The 13,907-nt window shown below is 37.5% G+C and overlaps 1 protein-coding gene across 9 annotated transcripts in view; it reads left to right on the top strand.

The window, feature by feature from the left end:
* Nucleotides 1-13,907, top strand: part of CCDC91 (coiled-coil domain containing 91) — a gene marked incomplete at its 5' end in the record, with an annotated part of 407,914 nt that overhangs the window by 260,708 nt on the left and 133,299 nt on the right. For all 9 annotated transcript variants that reach the window (XM_082419790.1, XM_082419788.1, XM_082419787.1 and 6 more), the window contains one exon: nt 3,839-4,015. In XM_082419790.1, coding sequence (XP_082275916.1) covers nt 3,839-4,015 — 177 coding nt within the window. The remainder of the gene's footprint in view (nt 1-3,838; nt 4,016-13,907) is intronic.

Below are 13,907 nucleotides of genomic sequence, written 5' to 3'. Positions count from 1 at the left end.
TAATATTGGGAAGCCTTAAGATACCACTCAGTTCTGGAAATTTTTGAGCTTTTGTATTCTAATTCAGTTTTAAGGAAATTAAGTTTGGGGATTTCAAAAGTTTCCCATAATGGCCACTGATATTTTAACTTGCCTTTGGTCAGGTCGGTCCTTTTAGTCAGAAGTGAGCTTGAAGGGGTAGGAATTATGGTTTTTAAATATCAGTTTGGCTGGAGTCCCTGTAGGGGTAGTGCCCTCAAAATACTTAGTTAACTGGGATCCCATTTCTCAGAGGTTTTTCTCTAGAATAAAAGAACAATTTTCAAACAGCTTAAATAAACTTACAGCTCAAAAAGCTTGCAAACTAATACCAGCCAGTTCTAAGGAGACAGCTTGGTGCTAGAGGAGCCAGGCCAAAGGCTTTTACAGCCAATTTCCAGAGAATAGCCCCTTCCAAAGGAATAGGCCGAAGGCTGAAAAACCAATACACTTTTCAGTGAAGAAGTCCCTATTCCTAAAGGAATGGGCTGACGGCATTTCCAGCCAGCTTCGGTTGAAACTGTCTTATCTCAAAATCAGACCAGAGTTCCAAATGTATGCAGAACAAGGCCTTAGCCAGAAAGACGAAACCTTAAAATAGATTCTGAATAAAACCTGGAGAGCTTCAAACACAAAGAGGGCATGAGCTTGGATCTAGGAGAAAGATGTACCTTCAAACTCCAAGGTCAGCAAGAAAGCAGTGAGCGACAGTGGGCTCAGTTGTGGGTACCACATCTGTTCAATAGCCCCAGAGCCTTCGGAGGTCTTCTCTGGTCCCCATATGGGTCACCAAAGTGTTGACCTAAAATAAATAGACTGCCAGATATTTCTCCAGCAATAATGAGTTTATTCAGGAACAGCAGAGAATTGCAGTTTGGGGTCTGCAACCATGGTGAGCCACGTGCAAGTCCCCATACAGCAAGGGAGAATGCTTTATCCAGGGGAAAAGGAAGTTGGGAGGGCTGTGGTAAACAGCGTCCAGGGCATTTCATTGGCTGAGTTCTTGCTGGGGAAGTAGAGGAGTCTGTCTTCTCCCTGTTGGACTCTGCCATTGTCGCAGCACTTATAAGGTGAGGGCTTGGCCTTATGGTCTCCTGACACTATTTAATTGAGGTTTCTGTTTATTAATTTTTTAACACAAATATAGCACTGAGTGTCGAGTTTGGGATTTAGATTTAAATTTAGTAAACAAACGTTGAAAGTCTCATAGGTACAGATCACTGTGCTGAGGTGGAAGTTCAAGAATGACTATGACTTTGTCTTTTTCTTAAAGAATTTACAATCAGGTAAAAAAACATTGTATATGTACTAATAAGGTGAGAAGGAATGCATTAAATAATTATGAGTATATAGATAGTATTTCCATGTCATTCATAGGAGTTTTTTTTGTTTGTTTGTTTTATTTATTTATTTGGTTGCGCTGGGTCTTAGTTAGTTGTGGCATGTAGAATCTAGTTCCCCTACCAGGAATCGAACCCAGGCCCCCTGCTTTGGGAGCACAGAGCCCTAGCCACTGGACCACCAGGAAAGGCCCCCCATAGGAGTTTTTAACAATAAATTTCTTTTGAACTGAGCCTTGAAGGATGGCTAACATTCTGAATAGTGAGTTTGAATTTTATTCCATAGGTAAGTAGAGACACATCGAAATTTCTGAGTATAGGTGGGTCATAATGGTAACTGACATTAATTTTTGGGAAATTGGAGCAAGAAAGGCCAAAGGCAGGGAAAGAATTAACAGAGTGCATCTGAAGTTTGTATAAGAGATAGTGAGTGGCAGAAATAGAGTAGTAGTAGTAGCTTGGAGAGGAATGAAATAGGCAAATTCTAGAATTAGTTAGGAGATAGAATCAACATATTTGGTGTGGATGAGGTGGTCAATTTGTGAACTGCCAGAATATTCATTCAGCAACAACATAGAAAGTAAAACTATTTCCTTGGTATAGAGTTTGAGCTGCCTGTGATATATCTAGATGATAAAGTCAAGTAGGCAGCTAAATCTATGTGACATTTACAGCTCGGTAGATAGGAATCTCCTGAAGATATTAATATGGGTTAGTATGATTTTTTGTTTGTTTTTTGTTTTCCAGCAGAGAGGTGGTAATAGTAGCCATGGAAATTATTTTCATGTATAATTACCTCAAAGGAGTAACAAGTAGAGTAACAAGTGGTCCAAGTTCTTAGCCCTGAAGGAACTCCAAAATTTAAAATCCAGAGGAAGGAAGAAGTTACAAAGAATTGAAAAGACTCAGCAAAATGCATAGGAGAAATATAAGCAGCAGGCTCTCATGAAAACCAAGAAAAGAGAGGGCTTCACAAAATCAGAAATAATCAACTATATAGAATGTTGCTTTGAGGTCATGAAAGTAAGGACTAAAACAAAAAACAAAAAATATCCTTTGGTTTAAACAACATGGAAGGCACTGGTGAACATAGTAAGAGAGTAATTTAGGAGAAGAACTGTGCAATAAAACAGGAGTTCAAAAAATGGTGACTGTCAGCTTTAATGACTTTTGTCAAATTTGGTTGTGAACTGGAAGCAAGAAAAAAAGTGGTTAAGTCTCTCAGGAGTGGGAGGTCCATGGACTTTACTACGTACGATGGTTTTCTTGAGGAAAATTCTTGTGCAGCTGTTTGAGTTGCAACTGAAATAGGCTCTGTTTTCATGGAACGCCATTTTACTGAATTAGTAGAGTTATACAGACTTTAGTATTTGGCAGACATTTTGTCCAAAATAAGCAGAGTGAGCCCAGCACCTTAAGGACAAAAACTGACAGTTCTTGTTGCCAATGATAAAATTCGAGCTTTAAAAAAAAATTAGAATTTTAGAAAATTTATTTCTACTTTTTAATAAAGACTCTTCTGATGAGATTGATGGTGGTATTAACAAAAATGTGGCTTTTTTGGTTATAATATAGCGAAATGTGTCAACATCTGGAGGAGATGCGTACCTCATTGAATCAATGTTTGCCAAATAAAAAATGTTTAAAGAATACGTAAAGGATTTATTCAAAATGCAAGAAAAGATTGTAATGTAACAGAGTCCAAAAATTCATTGACATGATTTTATTTTTCTTATTGCAACTTACCTTTAAGAACTACCCCTTGTTAAGTTTTGGTGTGGAATCAGAAAGAATATCTACAGTGATCTCAGCTGGCTACTAAATAATTCTCCCTTTTCTTCTACATATCTTTGTGAGGCTGGGTTTTCCTTATATACTTCAACTAAAAATATCATTACAGATTTAATACAGAAGGCAGGTATAAGAATCTAGGCTCTCTTCTATTAAGTCAGATAGTAAGGAGGTTTACAAACATTCTTCTCACTTTTTAATTTTGGAAAATGTAGTTATTTTTCATAAAATACAGTATTTATTAATATATAATGCACTTACTGTTATTAATTATAAATGAATTAATAAATAAGTATTTTTATTTTCTCTTGGTTTGACTATCTAATACGGTAAATCTTAATATGTATAACCCACATAAACAAAAGCTCTTAGAAGTCCTCTGTAATTTTTAAGAGTGTAAAGAGATCCTAAGACAAAATAGCTTGAAAACTGCTACTTTAAGCTAAGACTTGGTTTCTTTGAAGTTTAGGAATGCCATGGAAATGAGTTGGTTATTTGTGTAAAAACAAATAATTAATTTTATTTTACAGCAGTTATTACATATGAGTAAAAAAAAAAACAATGTCAGAAATAAACCCTATAGGATCAAAATTTTGAGTTTTTAAGGTTAACTCAAGTCTGTGTTATTCAAGGAACTGTTGTGGTCACTCATTCAAATATTTTTGTTTTGGTCATTATTTGTTTTGAAGCTTGAGAAAGAAGCGATGAAGGATGCAGTTTTAAAAGCTATAGAAGAAGACAGAAAAAATTTGGAAAAAGCCCATGCAGAAGAAAGGGAGTTATGGAAGACTGAGCACGCAAAAGATCAAGAGAAAGTATCTCAGGCAATTCAAAGAGCTATACAAGAGCAAAGAAAAATTAGTCAGGTTAGTAAAATTAGTTCTTTATAAATATTTTCTTTTTTCTTATTTTTCACAGAATAAAGTAGCTTTACTATTATTTTATCTTACTTAAAATAATCTTACTGTGCATAATTATTTTACTTTTGAGTTTAATACTTTAACTGAATAATTTTTAATATATCTGTACTTTTCACTTTTTTTTTTTTAGTTTCTTTTTTTTTAACATCTTTATTGGAGTATAATTGCTTTACAATAGTGTGTTAGTTTCTGCCTTATAACAAAGTGAATCAGTTATACATATACATATGTCCCCATATCTCTTCCCTCTTGCGTCTCCCTCCCTCCTACCCTCCCTGTCCCACCCCTCTAGGTGGTAACAAAGCACCGAGCTGATCTCCCTGTGCTATGCGGCTGCTTTCCACTAGCTATCTATTTCACATTTGGTAGTGTATATATGTCGATGCCACTCTCACTTTGTCCCAGCTTACCCTTCCCCCTCCCCGTGTCCTCAACTCCATTCTCTAGTAGGTCTGCGTCTTTTTATTCCCGTCTTCCCCTAGGTTCTTCATGACCTTTTTTTTTTTTTTCTTAGATTCCATATATATGTAGTAGCATACGGTATTTGTATTTCTCTTGCTGACTTACTTCCCTCTGTATGACAGACTCTTAACTCCATCCACCTCACTACAAATACCTCCATTTCGTTTCTTTTTATGTCTGACTAACATTCCATTGTATGTATTTGCCACATCTTCTTTATCCATTCATCTGTTAATGGACACTTAGGTTGCTTCCATGTCCTGGCTATTGTAAATAGAGCTGCAAGGAACATTTTGGTACATGACTCTTTTTGAATTATGGTTTTCTCAGGGTATATGCCCAGTAGTGGGGTTGCTAGGTCGTATGGTAGTTCTATTTTTAGCTTTTTAAGGAACCTCCATACTGTTCTCCATAGTGGCTGTATCAATTTACATTCTCACCAACAGTGCAAGAGGGTTCCCTTTTCTCCACACCCTCTCCAACATTTATTGTTTGTAGATTTTTTGATGATGGCCATTCTGAGCAGTGTGAGATGATACCTCACTGTAGTTTTGATTTGCATTTCTCTAATGATTAATGATGCTGAGCATTCTTCCATGTGTTTCTTGGCACTCTGTGTATCTTCTTTGGAGAAATGTCTACTTAGGTCTTCCGCCCATTTTTGGATTGCGTTGTTTCTTTTTGTGATATTGAGGTGCATGAGCTGCTTGTAAATTTTAGAGGTTAATCCTTTGTCAGTTGCTTCATTTACAAATATTTTCTTCTGCTCTGAGGGTTGTCTTTTCACTTGTTTATGGTTACCTTTACTGTGCCAAACCTTTTAAGTTTCATTAGGTCCCATTTGTTTATTTTTGTTGTTATTTCCATTTCTCTAGGAGGTGGGTCAGAAAGGATCTTGCTGTGATTTATGTCATAGAGTGTTCTGCCTATGTTTTCCTCTAAGAGTTTGATAGTGTCTGGCCTTACATTTAGCTCTTTAATCCATTTTGAGTTTATTTCTGTGTATGGTGTTAGGGAGTGTTCCAATTTCATACTTTTACATGTACCTCTCTGGTTTTCCCAGCACCACTTATTGAAGAGGCTGTCTTTTCTCCACTGTATATGCTTGCCTCCTTTATCAAAGATAAGGTGACCATGTGTGCATGGGTTTATCTCTGGGCTTCCTATCCTGTTCCATTGATCTATATTTCTGTTTTTGTGCCAGTACCATACTGTCTTGATTACTGTAGCTTTGTAGTATGGTCTGAAGTCAGGGCGCCTGATTCCTCCAGCTCCATTTTTCGTTCTCAAGATTGCTTTGGCTATTCGGGGTCCTTTGTGTTTACATACAAATTGTGAAATTTTTTGTTCTAGTTCTGTGATAAATGCCAGTGGTAGTTTGATAGGGATTGCATTGAATCTGTAGATTGCTTTGGGTAGTATAGTCATTTTCACAATGTTGATTCTTCCCATCCAAGAACATGGTATATCTCTCCATCTATTTGTATCATCTTTAATTTCTTTTATCAGTGTCTTATAATTTTCTCCATACAGGTCTTTTATCTCCTTACGTAGGTTTATTCCTAAGTATTTTATTCTTTTTGTTGCAATGGTAAATGGGAGTGTTTTCTTAATTTCACTTTCAGATTTTTCATCATTAGTGTATAGGAGTGCTAGAGATTTATGTGCATTAATTTTGTATCCTGCTGCTTTACCGAGTTCATTGTTTAGCTCTAGTAGTTTTCTGGTAGCATCTTTAGGATTATCTATAGTATAGTAAAGTATCATGTCATCTGCAAACAGTGACAGCTTTACTTCTTCTTTTCCGATTTGGATTCCTTTTATTTCTTTTTCTTCTCTGATTGCTGTGGCTAAAACTTCCAAAACTATGTTGAATAATAGTGGTGAGAGTGGGCAACCTTGTCTTGTTCCTGATTGTAGTGGAAATGGTTTCAGTTTTTCACCATTGAGGACGATGTTAGCTGTGGGTTTGTCATATATGGCCTTTATTATATTGAGGTAAGTTTCTTCTATGCCTACTTTCTGGAGGGTTTTTTTCATAAATGGGTGTTGAATTTTGTCAAAAGCTTTTTCTTCATATATTCAGATGATCATATGTTTTTTCTCCTTCAATTTGTTAATATGGTGTATCACATTGATTGATTTGCGTATATTGAAGAATGCTTGTATTCCTGGGATAAGCCCCACTTGATCATGGTGTATGATCCTTTTAATGTGCTGTTGGATTCTGTTTGCTAGTATTTTGTTGAGGATTTTTGCATCTATGTTTATCAGTGACATTGGCCTGTAGTTTTCTTTCTTTGTGACATCTCTGTCTGGTTTTGGTATGAGGGTGATGGTGGCCTTGTAGAATGAGTTTGGGAGTGTTCCTCCCTCTGCTATATTTTGGAAGAGTTTGAGAAGGATAGGTGTTAGCTCTTCTCTAATTTTTTGATAGAATTCACCTGTAAAGCCATCTGGTCCTGGGCTTTTTTGTTGGAAGATTTTTAATCACAGTTTCAATTTCAGTGCTTATGATTGGTCTGTTCATATTTTCTATTTCTTCCTGGTTCATTCTCAGCAGGTTGTGCATTTCTAAGAATTTGTCCATTTCTTCCAGGTTGTCTTTTTTATTGGCATAGAGTTACTTGTAGTAATCTCTCATGATCCTTTGTATTTCTGCAGTGTCAGTTGTTACTTCTCCTTTTTCATTTCTAATTCTATTGATTTGAGTCTTCTCCCTTTTTTTCTTGATGAGTCTGACTAATGGTTTATCAATTTTGTTTATCTGCTCAAAGAACCAGCTTTTAGTTTTATTGATCTTTCTTATCTTTCCTTCATTTCTTTTGCATTTATTACTCTTCTGATCTTTATGATTTCTTTCCTTCTGCTAACTTTGGGGTTTTTTTGTTCTTCTTTCTCTAATTGCTTTTGGTGTAAGGTTAGATTGTGTATTTGAGATGTTTCTTGTTTCTTCAGGTAGGATTGTGTTGCTATAAACTTCCCTCTTAGAACTGCTTTTGCTGCATCCCATAGGTTTTGGCTCATCGCGTTTTCATTGTTATTTATTTCCAAGTATTTTTTGATTTCCTCTTTTATTTCTTCAGTGATCTCTTGGTTATTTAGTAGTGTATTGTTTACCCTCCATGTATATGTATTTTTTACAGATTTTTTCCTGTACTTGATATCTACTCTCATAGGATTGTGGTCAGAAAAGATACTTGATACGATTTCAATTTTCTTAAGTTTACCAAGGCTTGATTTGTGACCCAAGATATGATCTATCCTGGAGAACGTTCCATGAGCACTTGAGAAGAAAGTGTATTCTGTTCTTTTTGGATGGAATGTCATATAAATATCAATTAAATTCATCTTGTTTAATGTATCATTTAAAGCTTCTGTTTCATTATTTATTTTCATTTTGGATGGTCTGTTCATTGGTGAAAGTGGGGTGTTAAATTCCCCTACTATTATTTTGTTACTGTCGATTTCCCCTTTTATGGCTGTTAGTATTTGCCTTATGTATTGAGGTGCTCCTATGTTGGGTGCATAAGTATGTACAAGTGTTATATCTTCTTCTTGGATTGATCCCTTGATCATTATGTAGTGTCCTTCTTTGTCTCTTGTAATAGTCTTTGTTTGAAAGTCTATTTTGTCTGATATGAGAATTGCTACTCCCGCTTTCTTTTGATTTCCATTTGCATGGAATATCTTTTTCCATCCCCTCACTTTCAGTCTGTATGTGTCCCTAGTCTGAAGTGGGTCTCTCGTAGAGAGCATATATACGGGTCTTATTTTTGTATCCATTCAGCCAGTCTATGTCTTTTGGTTGGAGCATTTAATCCATTTACATTTAATGTAATTATCGATATGTATCGATATGTATGTTTCTATTACCATTTTCTTAATTGTTTTGCGTTTGTTATTGTAGGTCTTTTCTTTCTTTTCTAGGTCTTTGCCTAGAGAAGTTCCTTTAACGTTTGTTGTAAGGCTGGTTTGGTGGTGCTGAATTCTCTTAGCTTTTGCTTGTCTGTAAAGGTTTCAATTTCTCCATCGAATCTGAATGAGATCCTTGCTGGGTAGAGTCATCTTGGTTGTACGTTCTTCCCTTTCATCACTTTAAGTATATCATGCCACTCCCTTCTGGCATGTAGAGTTTCTGCTGAGAAATCAGCTGTTAATCTTATGGGAGTTCCCTTGTATGTTATTTGTTGTTTTTCCCTTGCTGCTTTTAATATGTTTTCTTTATATTTAATTTTTGATAGTTTGATTGATATGTGTCTTGGCGTGTTTCTCCTTGGATTTATCCTGTATGGAACTCTCTATGCTTCCTGGACTTGATTAACCATTTCCTTTCCCATATTAGGGTAGTTTTCAACTATAATCTTTTCAAGTATTTTCTCAGTTGCTTTCTTTTTCTCTTCTTCTTCTGGGACCCCTATAATTTGAATATTTTTGTATTTAATGTTGTCCCAGACGTCTCTGAGACTGTCACCATTTCTTTTCATTCTTTTTTCTTTATTCTGCTCTGCAGTAGTTATATCCACCATTTTATCTTCCAGGTCACTTATCCATTCCTCTGCCTCAGTTATTCTGCTATTGATCCCTTCTAGAGAACTTTTAATTTCATTTATTGTGTTTTTCATGATTGTTTGTTTGCTGTTTAGTTCTTCTAGGTCCTTGTTAAAGGTTTTTTGTATTTTCTCCATTCTATTTCCAAGATTTTAGATCATCTTTACTGTCATTTTTCTGAATTCTTTTTCATATAGACTGCCTATTTCCTCTTCATTTGTTAGGTCTGGTGGGTTTTTGCCTTGCTCCTCCATCTGCTGTGTGTTTCTCTGTCTTCTCATTTTGCTTAACTTACTGTGTTTGGGGTCTCATTTTCACAGGCTGCAGGTTCTTAGTTCCCGTTGTTTTTGGTGTCCGTTCCCAGTGGCTAAGGTTGGTTCAGTGGGTTGTGTAGACTTCCTGGTTGAGGGGCTAGTGCCTGTGTTCTGGTGGATGAGGCTGGATCTTGTCTTTCTGGTGGGTAGGTCCACGTGTGATGGTGTGTTTTGGGGTGTCTGTGATCTTATTATGATTTTAGGCTGCTTCTCTCCTAATGGGTGGGGTTGTGTTCCTGTCTTGCTAGTTGTTTGGCATTGGGTGTCCTTCACTGTAGCTTGCTGGTCGTTGAGTGGAGCTGGGTCTTGTCGTTGAGATGGAGATCTCTGGGAGATTTTCGCCATTTGATATTACGTGGGGCTGGGAGGTCTCTGGTGGACCAATGTTCTGAACTTGGCTCTCCCACCTCAGAGGCACAGCCCTGATGCCTGGCTGGAGCACCAAGAGCCTTTCATCCACAAGGATCAGAATAAAAGGGTGAAAAAAAGAAAGAAAGAAGAAGATAGAATAAAGTAAAATAAAGTTATTAAAATTAAAAATCATTATTAAAAAAAATTTTATAAAGTAATAAAAAAATAAAGAAATTTAAAAGAAGAAAGAAGAGAGCAACCAAACCAAAAAACAAATCCACCAATGATAACAAGTGCCAAAAACCATACTGAAAAAAAGAAAAAAAAAAAGAAACGGACAGACTGAACCCTAGGCCAAATGGTAAAAGCAAAGCTATACAGACAAAATCGCACACAGAATCATGCTGCTGGGAGAGATTTCCCTTTCTCTTGTTTGTTCGCACAGCTCCCAGGGTTCAGCTTTGGATTTGGCCCCACCTCTCCGTGTAGGTCGCCTTAGGGCGTCTGTTCTTCGCTCAGACAGGACGGGGTTAAAGGAGCAGCTGATTCAGGGGCTCTGGCTCGCTCAGGCCGGGGGGAGGGAGGGGTACGGATGCAGGGCGAGCCTGCAGCGGCAGAGGCCGGCGTGACATTGCAGCAGCCTGAGGCACGCCGTGCGTTCTCCGGGGGAAGTTGTCCCTGGATCACGGGACCCTGCCAGTGGCGGGCTGCACAGGCTCCCAGAGGGTCGGTGTGGATAGTGACCTGTGCTTGCACACAGGCTTCTTGGTGGCTGCAGCAGCAGCCTTAGCATTTCATGCCCGTCTCTGGGGTCTGTGCTGGTAGCCGCGGCTCATGTCTGGAGCTGTTTAGGTGGTGCTCTGAGTCCCCTCTCCTCGCGCACCCGGAAACAATGGTCTCTTGCCTCTTTGGCAGGTCCAGACTTTTTCCTGGACTCCTTCCCGGCTAGCTGTGGCTCACTAGCCCCTTCATGCTGTGTTCACGCCGCCAACCCCAGTCCTCTCCCTGGGATCCAACTGAAGCCCAAGCCTCAGCTCCCAGCCCCCGCCCGCCCCGGCGGCTGAGCAGACAAGCCTCTCAGGCTGGTGAGTGCTTGTCGGCACCGATCCCCAGTGCGGGAATCTCTCCACTTTGCCCCCTGCATCCCTGTGGCTGTGCTCTCCTCCGTGGCTCTGAAGCTTCTCCCTCCGCCACCTGCAGTCTCTGCCCGCGAAGGGGCTTCCTAGTGTGTGGAAAGCTTTCCTCCTTCATAGCTCCCTCTCACTGGTGCAGGTCCCGTCCCTATTCTTTGTCTTTTTTTTTTTTTTCTTTTTCCCTACGTGGGGAATTTCTTGCCTTTTGGGAGGTCTGAGATCTTCTGCCAGCGTTCAGTAGGTGTTCTGTAGGAGTTGTTCCACATGTAGATGTATTTCTGATGTATCTGTGGGGAGGAAGGTGATTTCCATGTCTTACTCTTCTGCCATCTTGAAGCTCCTCCTTCACTTTTTAATGCTGATAATTTTACCTTTTTACTCTATATTCAAATAAGTCAGAATCCAAATTTATGTTTAGTCATTGGAACTACATTGTCTCCTGTTTTATATGCTTGTTTTTCTTTTTCACAGTCACACACATGCACATACAATCAAAGTAAATAATATATATGTGTGGAAAACAGTTTAATTTGATTCATTTATGTTGAATTTATATTTCTATATACCTGTAGTTGGTAGTAATAATAGAAACTCACAAATAACCCCCTGTAGCCTCATAAGATACATACATATCAACAAATATGGCCTACATACAAAATAACTTTTGATTACTGAACAATTAAAAATTGTATTAGTTTAATTTTCCATAATTGAATTTGCATGGTACTATTTTACTTGTGTTTAGTCTTTTCTTTATATAGGTATGAGATACCTGAATAAATTTTTCCTCCAACAAGTATAAAAAGCAAAAAGTAACATTCATAGGAGTCTTTGTTTTACATCAAAGCATCACATGTATTTCCATTGTTCATTCAACCATACTTTGTAAATGTGGCTGAAATGACTAAGTTTGTTTTTTTTTTTTTAACTTTTGAGAACAAGAAACCCAGAAGATTTTCTTTCCACTCATTAACTAGTCTTAATGAAGCCCTAGGAAACACTGCTTGTAATATCCAGGATCAGTGTTACATGTTTTTTTAAAAATGTCACTCAGGTTTACTCTGAAGAACACAGAGTTTTCCATTTATTATGACAATGAAACATCTGTAAGTAACATCTATAACAGCATAACAGTAATGTGGTAATAGAGTTTATCTTTTTTTTCTTTGCTTTTTTCCACTAGAGTAATGATTATTTTCTAATTCTTTCTGTAACCTATGTTAGTGTCAACAAATATATCTCACATATATGTTTAATTGTCTGTCAGTTCAGTTGGTTGGAATTCCATGCCAGTAATGTCAAGATTATTGCTTAAGTCCTGACATGGGAGAGTTTACTTAAAACTTCTTTGTGACCACAGACCACTCCTTTAACCTCACATAGATGTGGGCTATTAGTCACCATGAAGTTGGGAAAGAGAGCATGAATAAATCAGCACATGTTCGTCACCCAAAGAAGAAAACATATATGTTAAAGAGTACCCTTGTCTGTGAGTTTGTTAGGCTCCCTCTTGTCCATAAGAAACTCTATAGTAAATGATAGACTTTAAAATTCATTCTCTATAGGCTCAGAGTACTGTGAAGATAATCCAGTCATGTCATGAATGATACATGTGTTTATTTTCTTACAAATGGTTGCATATTTTCCTAGAGAGAGAGAGGGAGAAAAAAAATGTGTGTGTGTGTGTGTGTGTGTGTGTGTGTGTGTGTATTTAATTGCCTTGTAGCTGACAGTTGAACAGAGAAGATCTATAGCAGAAAGAACAATGTTGCCAGGTAACTCAGATTTTCAAAAGTGAGGTGGTCCTATCAAATGTATTTCAAGTCTTCCTTAAACAGCTCACTGCTTTTATTCTCACATGGTTACAGTAAGAACTACAACGAAACAACTCTTAGTTCCTTAAACCTTCATAGTCCTATTCTAAAAAATTGACAAATGACTTTTCTTGGGAGCCAGGTGGAGCTAATATATCTTTTATGTCTTTTATTTACTTAGACCAGCAGAGTAAGCAAATAAGTTGCCATGTTCAAACTTAGTGTTTGGTGTTTTACATTAATAATTGAAAAAACTGCCTATAATATTCCAGGGACTGTACTTATTTCTGGGGATACAGTAGTAAAAAAAAAAAAATTCCCTACCTTCTTGTGGAGAAAGCTGACAGGAAACTATTAAAGGTATAATAAAATGTGAAGTAATGATCAATGTCATGAAGAAAAATGAAGCTGTGTAAGAGGCTAGAGAGTGAGGGAACCAATATAAAAATAGGGTAGTCAGGTAAGGACTCTAAGGAGGTAGCATTTGAGCTGAGGCCTGCATTGAAGTGAGGAGTTTACTTTGAGACTAGGTGGGGTAAAAGTGTTTCACACATGGTGAATAGCAAGTGCAAAAGGCTTTGAGGCAGAAAGATGCTTGGTGTAATTAAAACTGTATGGCACTGTTATGGATATAGACACACAGACCAATGGAATAGGATAGAATACAGAAAGAGACACAAAGTTTCCTGTAATTTACAAATTTGTAAAAATGAAGTTACAAATTAGATGAGTTACTGTAGCACATCTGGGTTTTTAATCTGGGTTCCATGGAAGGGGACCCTAGACAGTCTGTGAATTTACTGAAATTATGCAATATTTGTGTATATGTGCAGATTTTTTTTGCAGAGATACTCTATAGCTTTTATTAGATTCTCAAAAGTATTTTACTAATTAACTGAGAAAAGATTAAAACTACAGTCATCCCTTGGTATCTGGGGAGGACTGCTGCCAGGGCCCACCATTAATACCAAAATCTACCAACTCTCAAGTCCTAAAATTGGCCCTCAATACTGCAGTTCTGCATCTGTGGAGTCAACCAGCCATGGATCATGTAGTACTGTATGTGTTTATTGGAAAAAAAAAAAAATACACATTTAACTGGACCCATGCAGTTCAAGCTTGGGTTAATCAGGGGACAATTGTAATTGCAACTGGCTGCCCATTTCCTCCTGGACTTTGTATACTAAAATGAATTTCAGATAGATTAAATATT

The sequence above is a fragment of the Balaenoptera physalus genome (assembly GCF_965194825.1).
Source record: "Balaenoptera physalus genome assembly, chromosome: 13".
NCBI classification, from domain to species: domain Eukaryota; kingdom Metazoa; phylum Chordata; class Mammalia; order Artiodactyla; family Balaenopteridae; genus Balaenoptera; species Balaenoptera physalus.
This window is presented reverse-complemented; position numbering and strand designations above follow the sequence as displayed.